Source organism: Notolepis coatsorum, assembly GCF_963971535.1.
Source record: "Notolepis coatsorum genome assembly, chromosome: 20".
In the NCBI taxonomy this organism is placed as follows: Eukaryota; Metazoa; Chordata; class Actinopteri; order Aulopiformes; family Paralepididae; genus Notolepis; species Notolepis coatsorum.
In genome coordinates this window covers 42088739-42111816 of record NC_140184.1, presented here as the reverse complement: position 1 = coordinate 42111816, position 23078 = coordinate 42088739, and the positions used below count along the sequence as shown (strand labels likewise).

The window sequence follows — 23078 nt, the reverse complement described above, 5'->3', positions numbered from 1 at the left end:
ATGACCGTAGAGTTCTTGAGGGCAGATAACTAACTAGAGAATTTGCTATGTATTTTGGGCCACCACGTTAATGAATGGGAGGACGAGCACATTTGCGAATGCATAAACTATATCTTAAATTATGGCTATGTGTTTAATACATCCGTCGCTTATCAATGACTTGCTTGCAGTCAACATGTACGAAACGGATTTCTTTTAAAAAAAAATTTAAAGATCGTTTTTTTAAAGTGCGTTTATCGCTTTTTTTCTACTGGGCAGTCCAGTAGAGAGAGAGCGAGAGAGAGGAAGAGCAGGAGACAGAGTGGGGGGAAGACATTCGGCAAATGACGCCGGGTCCGGGAATCAAACCCGGGCCGGCCGTGCCACGACGCAGCGTGTTACATGGTTCGCCACTTGGGCGCCCCAAACGGATTGTTTTTTCATCAGTACATTTCCGTTTTATACCGTTTTGAATACGAGTATAGTTTCGGAGATTTCTAGTCATTCCAGAGAAATCCGCGAAAATAGCCATTTACTGGAATACACAAAACACGTTGTCATTTTCCGGCTGATTTATGAATAGTTTTCAAATAAACGCTAGATTATCGAGAGTATTTGTGTTCTTATGCACGATACAAAAGCGGGCTGAAATTTTTTTTATTCATGCCGTGCTCAGCGCCGAACGCCACACACACACACACACACACACACACACACACACACACACACACACACACACACACACACACACACACACACAGCACCTCTGAGCAGGTCCTAAATTATTATTATTATTATTATTATTACACAGATTGTGCAATCTGTGAAAAACAACTCTGATTAACCCAAAACTGGTAAAATAGATTCCTTACCTCAGATCAGATGTTCTGCAAAAAGATGAATCCAATTCCTGATCGCCATTCCATATATTGATCGCGTTTATTGATCCAACGTTATAGTCCGAAAAGCATGATCCAAGCTGCTTCCAGCCTCGCCAGTGACTCTGGTAACTGCTTGCCAGAGGTGGGGAAACCCTGGGGCGGAGTTTCTCTCTGATGCACTTTTTCACTCAATCCAATCCAATGATGTGCATTACCATCCGGGAGACGATAGGGGCCGGTATTTGCCCTTTTCGAGCTCAGAGCCATTCCCAATGATAATGTCAGGCTGGACGGATGAAAAATGTATGGATATCGCTAATAAAAGAAATAACGAGAAATCTCGTGATTGGCAACCAACGCATGGCGGCCAACAACGAGATACCTCGTTGTTGGCACCCAATGTGTTAATGTCTGTGTAAGCAGTTTAGTGGTTATTCATACACAGATAACTTAAAGAGGCTATTATCTGCTTGTGACCCGCACACACACGCAGCCCTTACAGGACCACAGTCAGGCTAATGTAGATCTGAGATATTATCTCATATTGTATGAATAGTTAAATCTTGAAATGATTTGTGTCTACGTGTGTGTGGCAGGTGAACCAGGACAATGTGGTGAAGGTGGGCCACAGACAGGTGGTCAACATGATCCGGCAGGGAGGCAACCAGCTCTTCATCAAAGTTGTGACAGTCAGTCGAAATTTGGACCCTGACGACACTGCACGCAAAAAAGGTACAACTGCCTCTAGATTAGAGCTGGGCATCTGTCAGCTCTGTCAACTAACCCTTCCTTAATTCAATGTCTGCTATCCACAATCCTCTCCATCTCTCTCCCTCTCTCTACTAGCCCCTCCACCACCAAAGAGAGCCCCCACCACAGCCCTGTCCATGCGCTCCAAGTCGATGACCTCTGAACTGGAAGAACTAGGTAAGATAAACATGATTCCTGTCTAGTGTGATAAGAGCAGGATTCTTTAACACTTGGAGACAGAATCAGTCAGATGTAGCACCCACTTTTTTGATAGTGCTGTCCCTTCTAACCACGCCTCTCTTTGGTCTTGTCTCGACTCATATTGGTTTGACTTTATTCAATCTTTGGCTCTCTGAAGAAAAACAACAACAACAACATTATTTTGTAAGTCATCTGTGATGTCATCATGACCTCACAGTCTCCTTGAGGGTCTTGTTTCTAAAGATAACTGCCACATGCCGTCCCTGTGGGAACATGAAGCTAGCCACTCATAAAATTATATTAGTATCTTCAGTTTAAGTGTGTGTGTGTGTGTGTGTGTGTGTGTGTGTGTGTGTGTGTGTGTGTGTGTGTGTGTGTGTGTGTGTGTGTGTGTGTGTGTGTGTGTGTGTGTGTGTGTGTGTGTGTGTGTGTGTGTGTGTGTGTGTGTGTGTGTTTAGTAGAGAGCGCCTGTGCGTGACACTAAGGCACTGTACTGTCATAATGCTTTCTGACAGAAAGGACAGTCAGCATTTATGAGACGAGTCGAGCTGTGGAATGCAGGCAGTAAAAGGCCACACGGGTGGCCAGGCCCAAAGAGAGAGACAAGAGAGAGGAGAGGGCCCGGTGTCCAACTAAAGGCAGGGAGGTGGGAAGGGAAGAATGAATGAAGAATTGTCTGGAATGGAATTGTTTTGGTGTAATTATGCATCAATGAATTGCTTGCTTTGTCCTCCAAAAACATGTAAAAAAATCAGCATGTTCAGCAGGGCTTTTGTTTTGACTCCATAATATTGTTGTTTTATATCACTGATTTCAGTTGGTTCATGAATGCATCATGCTGCTTATTCTGAATTCTACTAATCTGAAATACATGTTTTATCATAAAACCTTTGGTGCATCATTCGTCTTTAACACATTAACATCTAATATGATTATTGCATGTACATTTTACACTATATTATCTGAAATGTACAAACTTTTTTTTCTTTGAGCCTTTTTTGCCTTTTCTCCCATTTCTCATTGCCAATTCCCTCCTGGTCGCTGCGCTGCCCTACTGTTGGTCTGGGGAGGTGTAGACTACCACATGCCTCTTCCAATACATGAGTCATCAGCCGCTTCTTTTCACCAGCTAGGAGTTACACTGTGAGAGCGTAAAGGCCTCTGCATGCTACAGAAACTTCAGAGCAACTGCAACACAACATCGGCGCGATTTCAGCGCGGTTGTTTTAGAGGGTCTTGTAGACTGTGTTGCTTGGACGTTGCGTACATGTCCCTCAAATCTAACCTAAACAACCGTTGCGTTGATATTGCGTAGCAGTGATTGGTTGGTTAGCGAATGGGGGCGGGGCTGTCATAGAATAATATTAGTCCCGCAGAGAATATCATCCTACATTGTTGTTTCCAGCGTTGACGCTAAATAATTAGCGTCACATAGCTCGCCTTTTTCTGAAAACCCAAGCACATATTGTTCCATAGCATACGCCTTCAGTTGATCATGACAAATCCTCTCTTACCTTGACGATTAAAAAGCCTCCATAATTTAGTAAATAAAGCTGTAGCCAGCCAGCTAGCATTGGGTCTATTCAAAATGCTATCCACATTAGCTACATAGCTAACCAAGTAAATACAATGGTATCCGTCCTGAGGTAACGTTAAATACAACGTTTGCTAGTCGAAATGACTGGACACACACAGGGACAAGTTAAACATCAATCAAATGTTTAACTTCCTTTCCTCAATCAACGACGGGATGGGTTAATCGCAGATACGCATTGTATGCATGGTTCGCATGTGTGCCAAATGATGACCTCGGAGCAGGTCCTAAATTATTATAATTAATTTATTCCAATAGGTAGTTTGAGCTGCATGTGAGCCGAGGTCCTCTCCATTGGAAACTAATGATGTTACGGTAACGTTAGCTCGAAAAGCACAGAAAGTTAAGCTGCTAGCAACAGACACTATAACACTTCCGGTCGGGGGTTTTCAAAATAAAAGAGCGACGTCTAAAATCACCGGAAATACGTTTATTTTGTACATTATCTAACGTTAACACGAACCTAAACTAACTTTAGTTAAACTAACTTTGCGCGTCGATGTTGCAGAAGCATAAAGGCAGAGTGTCTAAAACACCGTTGCTTTGTCGATGTTGTGTTGCAGTTGCTTTGAAGTTTCTGTAGCATGCAGAGGCCTTAACACGCATGGAGGTTCACGCTATCTCCCCCAGATCCCCTCCCTGCTGAACAAGTGCCCCAACTGACCAGTAAAAGTCGCTATTGCAACAACCAGGACTGCCGGGAATTGAACCTGGGTCTCTGTGGTGGTAGGCGGAGTGCTTAGACCTCTACACTACCCAGCCACTCCAGTGCTTAGACCTCTACACTACCCAGCCACTCCAGTACTTAGACCTCTACACTACCCAGACGCCCCAGTGCTTAGACCTCTAAACTACCCAGATGCCCCAGTGCTTAGACCTCTAAACTACCCAGCCACTCCAGTGTTTAGACTTCTACACTACCCAGCTACTCCGGTGTTTAGACCTCTACCCTACCCAGATGCCCCAGTGCTTGGACCTCTACACTACTACCCAGACACTCTACACTACCCAGCCACTCCAGTGCTTAGACCTCTACACTACCCAGCCACTCCAGTGCTTAGACCTCTACACTACCCAGCCACTCCAGTGCTTAGACCTCTACACTACCCAGCCACTCCAGTACTTAGACCTCTACACTACCCAGACGCCCCAGTGCTTAGACCTCTACACTACCCAGATGCCCCAGTGCTTAGACCTCTAAACTACCCAGCCACTCCAGTGTTTAGACCTCTACACTACCCAGCTACTCCGGTGTTTAGACCTCTACCCTACCCAGATGCCCCAGTGCTTGGACCTCTACACTACTACCCAGACACTCTACACTACCCAGCCACTCCAGTGCTTAGACCTCTACACTACCCAGCCACTCCAGTGCTTAGACCTCTACACTACCCAGCCTCTCCAGTGCTTAGACCTCTACACTACCCAGCCACTCCAGTGCTTAGACCTCTACACTACCCAGCCACTCCAGTGCTTAGACCTCTACACTACCCAGCCGCTCCAGTGCTTAGACCTCTACACTACCAAGCCACTCCAGTGCTTAGACCTCTACACTACCCAGACTCCCCAGAGCTTGGACCTCTACACTACCCAGCCACATCAGTGCTTAGACCTCTACACTACCCAGACGCCCCAGTGCTTAGACCTCTACACTACCCAGCCTCCCCTGTGCTTAGACCTTTACACTACCCAGCCTCCCCTGTGCATAAGCCTCTACACTACACAGCATCCCCTGTGCTTAGACCTCTACACTACCCAGATGCCCTGCATAGGCCTCTACACTACCCAGCATCCCCTGTGCTTAGAGCTCTATACTACAGACTTGTAATTCAACAATTGAAATAAATACCACTCAACCACTGTTAACACATTAACTGCCCGTCTCAACCACTCTCTGCCACCACCTATGGAGATGTTCACCTTCTTTGCAGGGCTATAACTTTTTTAATTGTATTGCTAAATTGACATTACTATGGCCCATTCTGTAGGAGTCGCTGTTTACAACGACCCGGACCCACCCCGCCAGCTTCTCCCACCCTCTAATACTGCCAATTGTATTAGTGTGAACGGCCAGCCAAGCTGGTGACAACCCCGGAGCTGTGAGCTGGATTCGAACAGGCGAATCCAGCCGCTCCGGGGTTGGTGACGAACGCAATCTCTGTTACGCCACCTGACCGCCCTATATAAATATGTTTTTATCGTTTTCTGCAGTAATTCCTAGAACGTGAGTTATAGGCATAAACGCATATATAGATTATCAACTGCCGTTTGTTGCCGATACATGCTATATTAAAAATTTCAACTGTACATGATCCTAAACGTTATGACTGATCATGCACGGATGAACGGGGGGGGGGGGGTCATTTATAATTCCGTGATCGTCAGTAAATGCTTTATGTAGTATGGGTGATATATTGATCAAAGCAGTTTGCATTAATAATAATAAACAAACACGCTGAAAGTATCGTTACTGTCCTCTTACCGTTCGCCGATGAGACTGGAGGAAAAAGATCCCACTTATTTGACGGCGATCTACTAGATCCATTTTCGGTTTGTTTAATAATAATAAACGCCCAAATCATATCGATTATTGAGTTATGGCAGCGATCCATATACACGGATGTGTGTCTAGAGTCCCGCAACAATATGTGAGTGCCGGACGCATTTTCCAGATGCACGGAGATCACCAGAGATCCATTTCCGATTGTAACTCGCCGATCATCCACCAGGCGGCAGTATTGAAGCGTTGCAGAGTTGTGCAGGCTCCCACTGTATCAGCCAAGGCTGGGTGAGGGAATAATGAATACCATGGCGAAAAAATTAAATATGATATCAATAACGTTGTACGCCGTGGTTTGGCAGAATTAGCATGACCTTGAAACACGTTGTACGACATTATTGGCGCCAGATGTGTTAATAAAGAAAGGCCTGAAATAAATACTTCTTTCACCATGGTGACACAGTGGGATATCCTTTTCATGGCTCCTAATACTCAGACATTTATTTTCTATCATCCCCAAAGCCACTCTAAGGAAGAAGACAGGTGGTAAGTTACCATAGGCATGTTTCTCCAAATCCACTTTGTCCGGTGATTGATTTAACGTTAGGTCACGTACTTCCCCCAGCCACTCCTGCTGTGACCAACTGTCCCTGTATTACTCTTTGATGATTTACTTTGATATCTATTTATACATTGCATTTCCTGACTAGTTTTTCCTTATTAATGCAGATGGCTAGTAGACTGTTGTTAAACGTGTTTGCATGATGTGCTTGTGATGACAAATAATTTCCGATGTTGTTTTGTTTGAAATGATGGTGCTGCATGATTGAATGGTCTAGTCACATTGGATGAAATGATGTTGATATTTGGTCACCTATGTTTGTTGATTGTTTTTTATGTTGTCAATGACGTTTTGAAATAACACTGCTCCTCCAAACAGCTAGTTCACCTGTTTACAAAATGTCTCCTTTAACACTTTAACTGCCACGCGTATATCCATCAATGTATGATCACTGCCACCAGTCTAAGCCTATGGAGATGTTTACCTTCTTTGCAGGGCTATAACTTTTTAAATTGTATTGCTAAATTGACATTACTATGGCCCATTCAACATCGATTATCTATCGTTCAGGATGTAGGAACGTTTTACTTTTTCATTCATAGATTCATACGAAAATACCGTCTAGAATATAAATATGTTTTTATCGTTTTCTGCAGTAATTCCTAGAACGTGAGCTATAGGCAAACACATATATAGATTATCAACTGCCGTTTGTTGGCGATACACGCTATATTAAAAATTTCAACTGTACATGATCCTAAACCAGGGGTCTCAAACTCGCGGCCCGCGGGCCATTTGCGGCCCGCAGGAAGATATTTTGCGGCCCCCTACTTGACATCAAAGTTTAGTGTTAGTGCGGCCCGCGCGCAACCTTTTGCCGACCCGTTGCGCGAGTTGGGCGTTTTATTTATTTTATCACTTGTAGGCTACCATAGCGCAGGCTCATGGCAGCAACGTTAGTGGTTGAAACGTGATTCCGGAGTGATACCAAGTGGAAGGAAATATATCCTGTCATCAGTGCGTATAGCAGGTATCCTCGAAATTCTCCCCTATCTCCTCTGCAAGCTCCTGTCACCATCCCCCCCCCCCCCCCCCCCCCCCACCCACAGTCTGCGAATCAGAGGCAGAGTAGGGCGGGTCTTCACGGAATGCATGTTGTCTCTTTCAACGTGTCGGAGTCAGAGCGAGAGTTGACAGCGCATCTACAGTAGTCTAATCTGCAGGTACTGTAGCTAGTTTTGCCAGCAGGCAGCTAGTAGAAAAATATGGCACGTTCAAAGATGGCCAGGCTCCGTGAGGGAATAATGAATACCATGGCGAAAAAATGAAATATGATCTCAATAACGTTGTACGCCGTGGAATGGCAGAATTAGCATGACCTTGAATCACGTTGTACGACGTTTTTGGCGCAGGATGTGTTAACAGGTTCAGCGCCAGAGGTCGCTGTGGGCGTATGGCCGTGTGTGCCAGCGCTGTAATTAACTCTTTCAATGCCATGCCTGGTTTTCCGTTTTACCGCTTGAATGCCACCATCCGCGCCAATGTTAACGTTAATATCGCCTAATCTATGTTTTAAATTATGGCTATGTGTCTAATCTGCCCATCGCATTATCAAATACTATTTTCCAGTCAGTGCTGTGAAGGCAGATTCTTTTTTTATCGCGTCGTTTCCGTTTCAGAGCAGTTAGAAAAGCCCCCGTTTTGATATAAAAAACAGCTCATTCTGGAGCATTCTATGAAAATCGTCTTTTAGTGTAATATTCCACAACGTTGATATTCGTCGGCCTTTTTATGAATCGTTTTCAAATAAACGCTAGATGATCAATATTATACATGCACGCACGCACATTACGGCCGCGCACTGATAATCGCCCTGTTGATTTCCTCTCTGACTTTTACAATGAAACCGAAAGAAGACATTTCACAAAACAGCTTATAACTTCATCAAACTTACTCCGATTATCCTACCACTGATAACATAGAGTCCTTACCTGACATCAGATGGTATCCAACTGGTATATTCCAATTCCTGATCACCATTCGAAAAAATCGATAAGTGTATGGATCCAATGCGACACAGTAGATCTCTATGATCCGCGTGGATCTGAGGCTCCAGAATGAACTGTGGTAACCCCGGCTGGATCAGTGAACTGGAAAATGTGGAGTACCGGATTTTTTTCCCCATTCATTTTCATTGAGTCCATTCCAAAATCACTTATGTCATCTGGGAGACGACAGGGGGCGCTTTTTTCCACAGTGATCGTCGGCGCCCCTCGGCTATACTCGGGTAGGCTCGGGTGATGCAATAATTTTTCAGATCACAAAAAAAAAAAAAAAAAAAAAAATCCGAGAAATCTCGTGAGTGGCTAGCAACCACCTATAAAAAAACACGAGAAATCTCGTGAGTGGCACTGAAAGAGTTAATGTGGATACATGCCGGTGTTTGCAGTGCTAAAACTATATAAAATATTATAGCTATGGATCTAATAATATAGTCAATTGTCATTGAGTTTCTTCCGGTCAAGATGCAAAAAACAGATAATTTTTTCATCCATACATTTCCGTTTTATACCGTGGTGAATATGAGTATAGTTTTAGAGTAATTCTGTGTAATCCCAGGAAACGCCGCCAAACAGCGTTTTACTGCATTTCACTATAAATCGTGCCATTCCTCGCCTGGATCAATAATCAATCTGAAATCAACGCTAGATTATCTGTATTATGTTTCATCATGCATGCATGAAAGGTTGGGGGGGGGGGGTTCTATGCTTTGATCGTCACCAACGGAATACGTTACACAGTACATTACAGACACACTGTCTGTAACGGGGAAATAATTATCGGATCAACGCAAGATTGATAACATATAGCCCTTACCTTGTCTATGATGTACTGCAAAAAAAAGAATCCAATTATCTGATCGTCATTCCAAGTACTGATCGCGACCGTGTTTCCAAAAGTAATCCAGCATTGAACATGAACAGGGGAGTGGGGGACCCTCGTCGATGCATCCGTTATAACCGCTTGCCCTGCCCGAGTAGTTAGACCCCGCCCGCACGCCGCAGCTCGGCCCAGACACCAAGCCGCATTGTTTCAAATGGAGTGCAATATCGGCTGCAAGGTTAGGTGGCGGTATTGGACATTTGCGATCTCAGACCCATTCCCAATGATAACATCAGGCTGGATGGATGAATTATGAAGGGAAATATCGAATAAAAGAAATAACGATGAAAACCCGACTTTGGCGCCCAATGTTCGGCGAGTTAACCCGATTTATGTCGGGTCTGGCGTCCAATGTGTTAAGCACATCCAACTACTCGGTTAGGGAGATGGGGACAGGGGTTAGAGAGTTCCCATGTTTGTAGTGGGTGGAATTGGAGCAATACATACATGTAATAAGCATATATATGCATACATGGTGACAATAGAATCAAAGTATATAAGAGAATTGTGAAATTAAGTAATATATAGAACTAAGAACTACTGCAAGCGTATGTATACAGGATGAGATACAAGATGATGGCTCAGGGCCATGTGCTCCGGGGGCAGTGTTAATTTTGTCAGCTATTTTTTATTTTAGTTTGAGTCTTAGTCATGTCTCAAATGCTCTTTTTCGTTTTCATCATATTTAGTCACATTTATCTTTTTTTCGTTTAGTTAAGTTTTAGTCAACTACAGGTCTGAGCATTTTAGTTTTAGTCTTTTTTGTTTAGTCTCGATTTAGTCTTTTTTGTTTAGTCTCGCCACTCAGTTACAGCCTCATAAGTTGGCGTTGTAGTTAGAGTTGTTCCGATACCAGTATCGGAAATGCCGCCGATACTGCCTAAAATGCTGGTATCGGTATCGGCGAGTACCCTCTAATTCTGCGCTCCGATACCATATGACGTAATTTATCAACAACACTGCGGTCTGCTGAGTGAGCATTATAAAACAAACGTGTTTTTAACCGACCGTGAATTAAAGTGTCAATGCCATTTGTCATTTTAACAGCAGATACTTTCGTCCTGACAGAGCGCTGTTGACGGGGAGCTCTGATGGGTTCGCTTGGTGGTGTTATTAGCATTGAACAGCTAACCGAAAGCTAGCGTTAACTAACGTTAAAGTTTTAGCTTTAACGTTACCTTGGCTAAAGTTGGGGCTATTCATAATCCAGCAATAATGGCTGCAGACCTGCAAGCAAAGTACAGCAAGTTGGCAAAGGAGTATTCCAAGTTAAATCACATTTTCACCAGTAACGTTACAGTCTTTCCATCTACCGGTAGCTCATGCTAGCTAACCTAGCTCACGTTAACGTCGTCACTGATCGACCACCTCGCGTACACAATTAATGACATGTTGCGGACAGCCATATCGGTGACAATGTTTCGCTTTTAGTGCCAAATGATAAGAGTCTGAGGCGGAGTCTCAAAAGAGAATGTTGAATATTTCTTGTGCAAAAATCACAACAGAGCCTCTGGTACTACAGTAGTTAACCTAAACAGAGCCTTGTGGAAGCAAGTGCAACAACGAATAATGTCCGTGTGGAACTAATGTGCCAACCTTTCCGTCGGTGAACTCATTGAGATAGTTTTCAATTACTGATACTAATACTAATCTATACAATCACCTGTTGTTGAATAAATACCATTACTTTATAGTTATTACTAAAAAACAGTATATATAAAACAGTAGCTGTATAATTTAATTTTTTTTAAAGTTTTATAATTTATATAATATTTTTATATTTTTGAATTTTTTTAATGTATGCACTGGTATCGGATCAGTATCGGTATCGGCCGATACCCAAAGCTTAGGTATAGGAATCGGATCGGGAAGGAAGGAAAAAATGGTATCGGAACATTGTAGTTGTAGTGCCGAAGGATAGGAGTCTGAGGCAGGGTGTCGAAAGACAACGCTAAATGTTTATTTAACATAAATCACAACGTCAACACTCTGTCTTGTTTACTAGCTAACTGACTAGTTTGCCGACAGAAAAGCAACACTCAATAACGTCTGTGCGGAACCCTTATTCCCAACAACAGACAGATTATGTCTATCCACCACAGCGTGAGTTTTTTCTAAACAAAAAACAAGCTAACATTAGTGTAAGCTATTTAATGTGTTCTATTGTGGTGGATCAACATAATTCACCCACAGAACTATGTGTTGAGGATAAGGGTTCCGCACGGACAATATTGTTTGTTACTTTCCTGTCTGCAAACGAGTTCCTGTTAGCTAGCAAGAGTGTTGACGTTTAGCGTTGTCTTTCGACACCCCGCCTCCGACTTCTATTTTATTTTACTATTTTTTAGAGATTTCGGCAAGATTTTATTTAGTAAACTACATTTTGTGTCGTAGTTTATAGTCAATGACATTGCATGAATCCTTTAGTCACGTTAGTGTCACATGATCTCCATGATCTCCATTAACGTGACGTCTCGTTTTCGTTGGGGGGAAAAGATTTGTTATTTATTTATTTACCATATTTAGTCATATTTTTCGTTGATTAAATTAACACTGCAGGAGAAACCACTCAGAATAGGTCGAGGCAGAGCAGGTAAGGTTCAACGCTGCAGGTCAGACAGAAGGCGGTATGAAGCTGTTCCATGGGACCGGTGGTGCTCATGTCCAGTATGAGGTAGAAGGTCACTGGAATGTCTATATCGATATATTCACTCAGAGAGACAGGGACAGGGGTTAAAAAATTCTCCCATGTCTGCAGAAAAGCAGACATGGGAGCAGATAACAGATATTCTAACTAAACTAGACAAATTAAGCTAAGGGTCAGTCCCCGACCAGGGTAGGTTGAAGGAGAGAGAGAAAAGATGGGTCTTAAGTGAGGATTTAAAGGCTTCGACAGACCAGGCGCCCCTGATGACGGCAGGTAATTTATTCCACAGGTAGGGAGCGAGGAAGACAAAGGCTCTGTGGCCGGCGGATTTCTTTTTTACCCTAGGAATCTATAGAAGCCCCGCATTTTGTGAGAGCAGAGCACGAGCGGGCGAGTATCGTGAGATGATATCGGATAGATAGAGCGGTGCGAGCCCATTTAAAATGTTGTAAGTGAGGAGTAGCACTTTAAAGTCAGATCTGGCTTGAATAGGAAGCCAGTGTAGGGAGGACAAGACTGGTGTGATATGATAAAATTTTCTAGTTTTAGTTAGTATCCGTGCAGCCGCATTTTGCACGAGTTGGATATTTTTGATGCTTGAATTAGGTAGGCCTGAAAAAAGTGTGTTACAGTAGTCTAGACGTGATGAGATAAATGCATGAATTAGGGTGTCAGCATCAGCCAGAGTAAAAAATTTCTGCGATATTATGAAGATGGAAGAAGGCAATTTTGTGCTTTAAATGAGAGGGAGGAATAAAAAATTACTCAGAGATTATTTGAAAGAACAAAGGGCAAAATTATCGCACATAGGGCAAAACCAATCGTTATCCTGGCAAACTTGCACAATGCAATTTTTTAAGGATACTCAATACAATACACTTCTTTTGGAAAATATCTTGCAGACAGACTGAATAGGTGCAGATAGGAGGTTTCTCATCATCCAAAGTGAATTTCTCATCAAAGATTTTGCAGATAGGAGGTTTTGCGTTTCAGCCATTGATATGTGTATGGGTAATGTGTATGTCTGTCTGGATACTGTAGGTTTATTTTCAGGTAACCACTCGCAGCGAAGTGTGTCAGTGTGTGTGTGTGTGTGTGTGTGCATGTGTGTATGCGTGTGCATGTGTTCCAGTGCACTAACCATAGCTCTAGTAAAGGTCAATGATGCTCCTTCCCTCTCCTCTCCTCCCCCTCCCTTCTCCTTCATCTGTGTAGATGCTCAGAAGAAGAGGATTGTTTTCAAAGTCACTCTAAGTAATCACACCCCCAATGCATGGAAGCTTTCCACACAATAGATAAAGCTATAGGCAGGGAAGAGGAGGCTCTCCCAGGACAAGCATGTAGCTTCCATAAGCAGTTTTACGTATCCATTTTACGTAAAGGATAGTTATCTAATGGCATCATCACACTATAACACTGAAGAAGGAATATGTAATTCCGAAACATGTTTGTTTCAGGCTGCCATTAAATTTTGAACCTGAGAGTGCTGGTCTGGCTTCACTGCTTCTTTTATATCATCACACACACCACAGGGGAGTTCAAATGTGCCCAACTTGCTGTCGCCACCTTTCCTGCGGTGTGTGTCAGAGAAACAAAGGATGATGGAAATACAGCAATACTTGGCAGATCTCAAGTTCTCAACGTTTCTTTTGAGGGAGCGACCCTGAAAGTCAGGTGACAGTGACATGCCTCGTTAGAACAGAGCTTGCACGGCTTCCGAGACTTCCTGTCCAAGCAGGATGCACCGCTCACACATTTCATCAGATTCCCCCCGTTTCCCCCACTGTCTCACTGTTCTCCGCTTCAGTTTAATCCGCACTTCACAGCCGGGAAACAGAGGAAAGGGTCATTGAGAATGATTGGCTTGCGTTTGGCCTGTGTGAAGTCCTTAAGGCTTTTTTCATTTAAGGAAGTTCCACCCTTGTGCTCTCTGTCACTCATATGTCGGGGGGGGGGCTTTTTCTTTCAGACAAAGTGGATGAGGTGTCTCCCAGCCAGAAGAACGCAGCAGTCGACATGAATGTAGCCACCATCAAACCACGCCCATCTAGCCGCTGTCTGGTTACATCCACTGATATGAATGTAAGTGAACATAATTATTTAAACATCTGACTCGTCTGACCTTAAGTACAATAATGCAATGCTTCCCCTTTGTGCTGGCACTGCTGGCAACAACACAATAATTTTAGAGTCTGGACTCTTTTGAAAGGTAACATTCTGAAGTTTCTTACACAATAAAGTACTGCTGGGCGATTAATCGAAAAAATATTGCGATCTCAATTCATAGACCTAGACCTATAGATCTAATAACGCTGTCGACTGTCAGTGAGTTGCTTCCAGTCAACGTGCAAAAAACAGATTGTTTTTTCATCTGTACATTTTCGTTTTATACCGTTTTGAATATGAGTATAGTTTGAGTGATTCTGAGTAATTCCAGGAAAAGACGAGAAAAAGGCATTTTAGTGTAATCCAGTTATATATCGTACTTGGCTTATCGCGTCCCGCTCTTAAGCCTATCGAGATATACCTCATCTCATGTACCTATTGTACTCCATCACGAATAAAAATAAGTACACCCACACCTGCCGGGTCCCGCCTCTATGGAGGCGTAGCCTATAAGACAGTAGGCATGGTCACCAATACACTCTTCCTCTATTTTCGTTTCCATCATAACGGATGCAGTGCACCTTATGTTAACTAGTTGTTATGAAAAGATTATGAGAAATTGCGTAATGTTGAAAGTTACCGGAGGTTTGCTTACCCCTGGAATCTTCGGGGCATGTTTCAGCGACACGTCGGGCCTATTCTGATGTTTCCTCATCTGGTGACAGCAGATCCAGGAAGCAGCGTGCAAGGTTGGCTATCGAGCCAGCTTGTACACAGGTAGGCCCTGTGTCATCAGGCATGGGTATTAGTGTTAGTAATGCTGGGTTGTTTTGTTACACAACCATGTTGTGTGTCTGCGCCAGGGGCGGGATGGTTTGGTGGACGTTTCACTGCAGTGAACGGGTTCCAAACGGTCCTGGTAGCGTGCTGTTAAACAACTAATGCTAATGCTACGTGCTAATGCTAATGCTACATGCTAACACTACTGCTACGCTGTTCTAATGTCTCCGCCGTGGGATGTTGCTGCTTTTCCCTCCTCTTGCCCGGTTCATCAATGAAGGTCAGTCGGTAGCTAATGTGGGGGTTTTGCTGAGTCCTATTTGACCCTTTTTACGGGTAAATGGATTGTCAACAGGGTGTGCCATGACTAGGTAGACCTAGCCAGGTAGCGTTAAACCTGTGCCCTGGCGGGGCTTTGAACGGGGTTTCCACCCGGAAGCCGATGCTTGAGGCTCGGCGGGTGGCAGTAGATCTATACTACTGCAGGACGGGACTTAGCGGCGGCCCGTGTTGTGGCTCAGCTGACTGTTTTCTGTCCATAGTAGCGTTGAACGCTATGCTATAGTAGTGTAGTGGGCTACTGTTTTGTTCTGTTTCTCCGCTACGAGAAATGTCTGTCTATGCTACAGCTTTCTCTCCTCTCAACCATTCCTGCTGACGGTCAATCGGTGTCTATTGGGGGAGTAGTACCGGGGGGGCTTTGTTTACCTTTTGGGTAAATGGGCTAAACTGGGGCTGGTGTGCTGTTGTGAAGATTTTGAATGAATGCGGGACTGGTTTCTCTGGTCCGCCTCCCCTTAACGTTGTGTATATGGGCTTGCTCATTCTACAGTATTTTGTGGTGTTAGTTCTTTTATTCATTTAACCCCTTCATGGTGCACACCACAGTGGAGGTTGCTGTTTGCAACCACCAATGGTGCTCCGTGTTAACATCAGTCCTTTGCTTTTGACATATTGAAACAGTGCCCCGCCCGGCCGACGCCATGGGTGGGTCGGCCTGGCGAGTGGCTGGTGGGCTGCTAAAGCCTGTACCGCCACGGTATGGAATTGGCAGCGATTAGAACTGTGTTCGAATTGCTGTTTTTTCTATCAAAAAAATGGTGTCTGGTGGCGGGGCCTGTGGCGGGGTCTGTGGCCTTTCCTGCTTCCCGTCCTTTGGTAGGGTAGCAGGAGTGTGTGGGTATGGGCCACAGTGTGTTAGGTCACACGTGGTTCCGCCTGTGCTGTGTGTTCAAGGGGTTCTAGTTCCTCCTTGCTCGCACTCCGGTGGAGTTGACTGCGCCCCCCCTTCATTAGGAAGGATGGGGTGACGGAACTCCCCAAACCCCTTGATGTGGGCTTACGGGTCCTCAGGGGGTACATTTGTCGGGCCTCGCGTCCGCTCTAACCCATATCTCGATAGGCTTAAGAGCGGGACGCGATAAGCCAAGTACGATATATAACGATAGGTTATGTATATAACCTAGTTATATGAGTACTGGCTGAGCATCCCGCTCTTAAGCGGCCCTGAGTCCCCTTGAGGGATCTTTTACTGGAAACGGGATTTTGGCGAGGAAGAGTGTATTGGTGACCATGCCTACTGTCTTATAGGCTACGCCTCCATAGAGGCGGGACCCGGCAGGTGTGGGTGTACTTCTTTTTATTCGTGATGGAGTACAATAGGTACATGAGATGAGGTATATCTCGATAGGCTTAAGAGCGGGACGCTCAGCCAGTACTCATATAACTAGGTTATATACATAACCTATCGTTATCACATTGTAATTTTTCGGCTGGTTATCTAATCATCCTGAAATCACAGCTAGATTATCATTATTATCCTTCCTCGTGCATACATGAAATGGCCCTCGTAGCGGCGTGCTCGCCCCCCACCGCAGCCAACGGTAAACAGCGGGAGAAAGAAATATCAGATCAACGCAAGATTTTATATATAGTGTTCTTACCTTGTCTCTGATGTAATGCAAAATTATCCAATTATCTGATCGCCATTCCAGTTATCCACAGCGATCCTGTCCCCGACATTACCGAGCGTTACACATGAACGGGCGGGCGGGGTTAGTGTTCTATGCCATCGTTGTAAAGGCCTGCCTCGCCTGAATATTTAAACCCCGCCCCCACGGCTCAGATCGGCTCAGAAAACACACCAGACCGTTTCCAATGGAGTGCAATAGCTCCGCAAGGCAGTAGAGGGCGGTGTTGACCGTCTGCCAGCTCAGACACATTCACCAGGGTCTGCAGAGGCTGCAGCCATGAATTATGAATAGATATAGCGAATAAAATAAATAACGATCCTAAAAACGTTGTTGGCGCAGATTGTGTTAAGAAAGAGTGCAATAAATGATTTTATTGAAAAAATAAGAATCGTGTGAGATAATCGTGATCTCAATTCTTAGAGAGAAAAATCGTGATTCACATTTTAGCAAGAATCGGCCAGCCCTACAATAAAGACAAATCACTTTGCGTGCAACAGCAACGATAGGTTATGTATATAACCTAGTTATATGAGTACTGGCTGAGCGTCTTGCTCTTCGCCATCGAGATGTACCTCATCTCCAGTACCTACTGTACTTCATTAACGAAAAAACAAATGCACCCAGCATCTGACCAGGCCCCGCCCCAGTGCCGTACTATAAGGCAGCAGGCGTGGTCAGCACTCGCCCTTCCTCGGAAAAAGTTTCCATCAGAAAAGTTTCTCAAGGGACCTCAGGGCGCGCTAAGAGCAAGACGCTCAGCCAGTACTCATATAACTAGGTTATATACATAACCTATCGTTATATATTCGTACTGGCGAATCGCGTCTTGCTCTTCGCCATCGAGATATGGGGACAGAGCAGACGCGAGGACCAACAAATGCACCCCCTGAGGACCCGAAAGCCCACATCAGGGGGGAGGGGAGTCCCGTCACCCCTCCTTCCTAGTGAAGAGGGGGCGGCAGTCAACTCCACCCAAGTGCAAAAAAGAGGGAACTAGAAACCTCCAAACGCACAGCACAGGCGGGACCACGTGTGACACAACACCTTGTGGTCCACACCCACACACCCCTGCTACCCCACCGAAAGACGGGAAGCAGGAGAGGTTCCAGACCTCAGAACCGCCTGGGAGACAGAACCCCCGGTCATGTCCATGAGGTAAAACCTTACGAAGGGACCCGGGGAGGACCATGAAGCCGCAGCACAGATGTCCTCCACCGAAGCCCCTCCTAACAGGGCGGCAGAGGCCGCCACCCCACGAGTGGAGTGCGCCCTGACACCCACAGGGGGGGCTAGCCCAGCCAACGTGTAGCAAAGGGCAATGCCCTCGCACAACCAATGGGACAGGCTCTGTTTCGACAGTGCCTTACCAGCGCGAGAGCCACCGTAACAGATAAAAAGCTGATCGGTAGCCCTGAGGCCCTGAGTACGGCTGAGGTAAATCCCCAAAGCCCGGACCGGACATGACAGGTGAAGGCCCGCCTCTAACTCACTAGCGTGAGGAGGCGGATGAAACGCCTGAACCATAATATCCCTGGAGCGGAAAGAACTCCGGATATTTTTTGGCACGAAGGCTGGATTAGGCCTCAGAGTGGCACCGCTATCGAAACGAATAGACAGACACTCAGGCCGCACCGAGAGAGCACAGAGCTCACCCACGCGCTTAGCGGAGGTGATGGCCAGCAAGAACGCAGTCTTGAACGACAGCTGTTCCAAAGGCGCCTGCTCAAGAGGCTCAAACGGGGCCTTGGACAACCGACCGAGGACCAATTGAAGATCCCAACTCGGAGCCAGAGAGCGTGTCACTGGCTTAAGGCGCCGAGCGCCAAGCAGGAAACGCTTCACAAGAGGGGCTGAACAACACAATGCCCTCAAACCCCTCATGATAAGAGGATATAGCCGCAGCATATACCCTCACCGTCGAAGCCGACAGTCTATCAAGGAGAGACTGAAGGAAAGCAAGGACAGCATCCAGGGGGCAGGACACTGGGTCCCGGCCCCCCACCTTACACCACTCTTGGAACATACGCCACCTACCCGTGTAAAGCGCGATAGTGGAGGGAGCATGCGCATTCCGGATGGTGTCAACCACAGAAGGGTCCATCCTCTCCAGACTCACCCTCTCACCAGCCAAACCATCAGAGGCTGGCCCAGCACAGGGGGCTGCCACAGCGACCCGGCCGCTTGAGAGAGGGCCCGCGATGACCAAGGAACAGGCCACGGCGGGGCTACCAATAGCTGGATCAGGACCGGGAACCACACAGCTGTGCCCCGGTCCGGCGCAACCAGGATCAAGGTCCTGTGCTCCCACCGTACCCGCTCCAACAACTGACCTATCAGGTGTGAGGGGGGGAAGGTGTACAGAAGCCCGGGCGGCCATGGATACACTGAGAAGGCATCCACCCCCAAGGGAGGATCGTCCTCCCGACTGACCGAGAACCACAAGGGGCACTTGTAGATTGCTCGCAAACAGATCCACTGAAGCTTCCCCGAAGCGATCCCAGATCTGCCTGACTACGCCTTGACGCAGTTCCCACTCGTCATGATGAGGACCGCCCCGTGACATCACATCCGCGCCCACATTCTCCTTGCCAGGGATGTGGAGCGCCCTCAGACTGCGCAGATTGTGAGACGCCCATAGCCAGAGCTCGACCGCCGCCCGGTGCAGACTGTCTGTTGATATACGCCGCTGCTGTCATACTGTCCGTCCTGACCAAAACGTGCTCGCCTACCACCAAGTGGGCGAGCCGTCTGAGGACCAGGAGGACCGCCTTCAATTCCAACACATTGATGTGCAGGGCAGACCGGGCAGCATGGATCGTCCAGCTGCCCCCTACTGCGTTGGTCCGACACGTCCCCCCCATCCCGTGAGGGAGGCGTCGGTGAAGACCGTGACGTGTGAATGCCTGCTGCCCATGGGGACCCCGTTGGTGAGGATACCAGTCCTCCTCCAGTGGGCGAGATCCCCCCGTATCGACAAGGGAACCGTCAACCGTTTCCACTTGCCCCTCACCGGGTCTATTTTCATACTAGAAAACCACCTCTGTATCCTCCTCATGGAGAGGAGGCCAAGAGGGACCACAGCGTGAGCAGATGCCATCATACCGAGCAGGCGCATCACCTGCAGCGCCGTGACCGTCCCTCCAGGACGAGCGCGTTGAGGAGATAGACACTCTCCGTTGCTCCGAGAGGGTTGCCCTCATGGGCCTTGAACTTAGAACCAAGCCCAAGTACTCCACCTGTTGACTGGGAAGAGGCTTACTCTTCTTCCAGTTCACAGCAAAACCCAGCCTGGTGAGGAATTCCATCACCAGCCTGGTATGAGACCTGGCGACCTCCTTCGACCGGCTGAGGAGCAGCATGTCGTCGAGATAGAAAATAATTGTATCCCCTGATGACGTAGAGGCTCCAGCGTGGTCTCTACGCACTTGGTGAATGTGCGGGGGGCCAGAGAGTAGCCGAACGGCAACCTCTGGTATTCGTACGCTACGCCCTGAAAAAGGAACCGTAGGAACTTCCTGTGAGGAGGGAAAATCGGGATGTGAAAATACGCATCCTTCAGGTCTATGTAGGTGAACCAGTCTCCCACCCTGACAGCGAGTAGCAGGTGTTTGACGGTCAACATTCTGAACGGTCTCGCCACAATCAGACGATTGAACGCGGAAAGATCCAGTATAGGTCTGACACCTCCCGTTTTTTTGGGCACCAGAAAATAACGGGAGTAGACGCCTGACATCGCGTCCTCTCTCGGGACCACGACTACGGCCTGCTTCGCCAACAGAGATTGGATCTCGTCGGCCAGAGCTGTCACTGCTGCTGACCCTGACAATAGGGTCTGCACCAAACCTGAAAACGGGGGGTGGGGTTGTGCGAACTGCAAGACAAGCCCCCGCCTCAATGTTCTCTCCATCCACCTCGACATATGGCACTGTTGTAGCCATATGTGATAATAATCCCAGAGCGCACCCGCCGCCAACTGGCGCTGGGCCGCAAGGAACTGTAGATAGGCGGCCCGGTCCCTCCCGCTGTGTGTAGCCTCTGAAACCACCAACAGTGCTGGCAGGGCGTTCCGTGGAATCAGGACAACGGTCCCTGATACAACCCACGAGGCAATCGCACCCAAGGGGGGACCCCGACAGAAAGGGCCGGTTTGATACGGGAGAAGCTGACATCAAACTAGGTGACAAAAGCTCCCCCACTGAACACCCCTCCAGAACATGCTGAGGAGTTGTTCTGCAGCCTGACATGCAAGGCGTGAGGACCCCATGGGTTCCTACACACCGTAGCCCTGCAGTGATATTACTACCACCCAAATCACGCGCGCCTGCCAGACCACTGCCGATCTTGCGGGAGTGGGAGGCATCAACGTGATACCCCGCCTGGCGAAGGCGAGGTCGGGGTAACCCGCGCTGAGCATTCTTTCGAAGAGGCCTTGAGTCCCCCTGCTGACCACCGTCGACAGTGGCAGCCGTAACACCAGGCTCACCCAACGCACAACGCGTGGCGAGGGAGCCACGTGACAGCACAACATTCTCACGAACAGACCCAGGTTCAGCCATCAACTGGGTGTCAGCCCCTGTCCCCATGAGAAGCGAAACGTGAGGCCGCATGCGCTTCAACGAAGGCTCGCGGCCCGCAGCCAAAGGTAACGGATCAGAGCCCCTTTTCCGCTGGTGTTGGGGGAGGGAGTGATCGGGGAGCGGGCTGCTCGCAGCAGGACGGCGATGGCTTGTATATTCCAAGCCGAGCTCATCCAACATGGCCGATCCCTCGGCCGCCAAGGCTGTCGGCCTTGTGGACACCTGTTGACTCAACGCCCAGGGTACCACTGGCGGGGGAAACATGACCGCCTGTCGAGGGCCTCGCCATAGTCGCTGACGAGGCCGTACTCCAACCTCCGGCTGCATAGCGTGAGGCGGTGTGGGACCTAGGTCAACAACCGCCCGCGTCTCCGCAGAACGACCAAAGAGTCCTTCCGCGGAAAGAGGAGCTGTGAGGAGAAGAAACCTTTCTTCCTCCCCAAGAGGAGACTGCTCCAACCAGAAATGCCTATTAACAAGTGTTGATAGCATCCTAATCCTCCCCGCGGTTATAGCTTGCGACTGATTCAAGATCTCTATAACACCAAAAACATGCAAAATGTTTTCAGCGTCTGCTGGTCCTGTAGCCCCACTACCCGACGCTAATGTGGACAGAAAAACAGTCAGCTGAGCCACAACACTGGCCGCAGCTAAATTCCATCCTGTGGCAGTATAACTCTCATCAGTCCATACTGCCACCTGCCGGGCCGACCTGCTCTCAAGCGTCGGCTTCCGGGTGGGACACCGTTCAACCCCGCCGGGGCACAGGATCGATGCTACCTGGCTCTCTAGCCACGGCACACCCGCCCTGCGCCCTGTTGTCAACCCATTCACCCGTAAAAAGGGTAAATAAGTCTCAGCAAAACCCCCCACATTAGCTACCGACTGACCTTCATCAATGAACCGGTTAAGAGGAGGGAAAAGCGGTGACATCCCACGGCGGGGAACATTAAAACAGTGACCCAGCATTATAGCATTAGTGTTAGCAGCGTGCTCCAAGATCGCCTGGAAAACGTCCAACTCAGAGGGACGTTCACCCAGACATCCCGCCCCTGGCACCGACACACAACTCGGTTGTCTAACATAACAACAAGCAGCATTACTAACACCAGCGTTAATGCCTGATGACACAGAGCCTACCTGGGTACGAGTCAGCTCGATAGCCAAACCTTGCACGCTGTCCCTCGATCTGCTGCCACAAGACGAGGAAACACCAGGACAGACCCGACGTGCCGTTGGAACATGCCGAGAAGATTCCAGGGGTTGGCAAATCTCCGGCGAATACTCAAGATTGCGCAATTTCTCTATACTTTTCATAACGCTAGTTCACAGGGTGCAAGCATCCGCCATGATGGAAACTAAATAGAGGAAAGGCGAGTGGTGACCACGCCTGCTGCCTTATAGTACGGCACTGGGGCGGGGCCTGGTCAGATGCTGGGTGCATTTGTTTTTTTGTTAATGAAGTACAGTAGGTACTGGAGATGAGGTACATCTCGATGGCGAAGAGCAAGACGCGATTCGCCAGTACGAATATATAACTGTAATAGAGAAACAGAGGTTTGAACACACTGAAATAAAATATTTT

The 23078-nt window shown here is 47.3% G+C and overlaps 1 protein-coding gene across 1 annotated transcript in view; it reads left to right on the top strand.

Moving 5' to 3' along the window:
* LOC311247418 (SH3 and multiple ankyrin repeat domains protein 2-like) overlaps nt 1-23078 on the top strand; it is a gene marked incomplete at its 3' end in the record, with an annotated part of 730890 nt that overhangs the window by 618122 nt on the left and 89690 nt on the right. Inside the window, 5 exon segments of the mRNA XM_084337816.1 lie at nt 1457-1592; nt 1707-1787; nt 6428-6451; nt 13273-13311; nt 14027-14139. Of these exon segments, the coding sequence (XP_084193942.1) occupies nt 1457-1592; nt 1707-1787; nt 6428-6451; nt 13273-13311; nt 14027-14139 (393 nt within the window).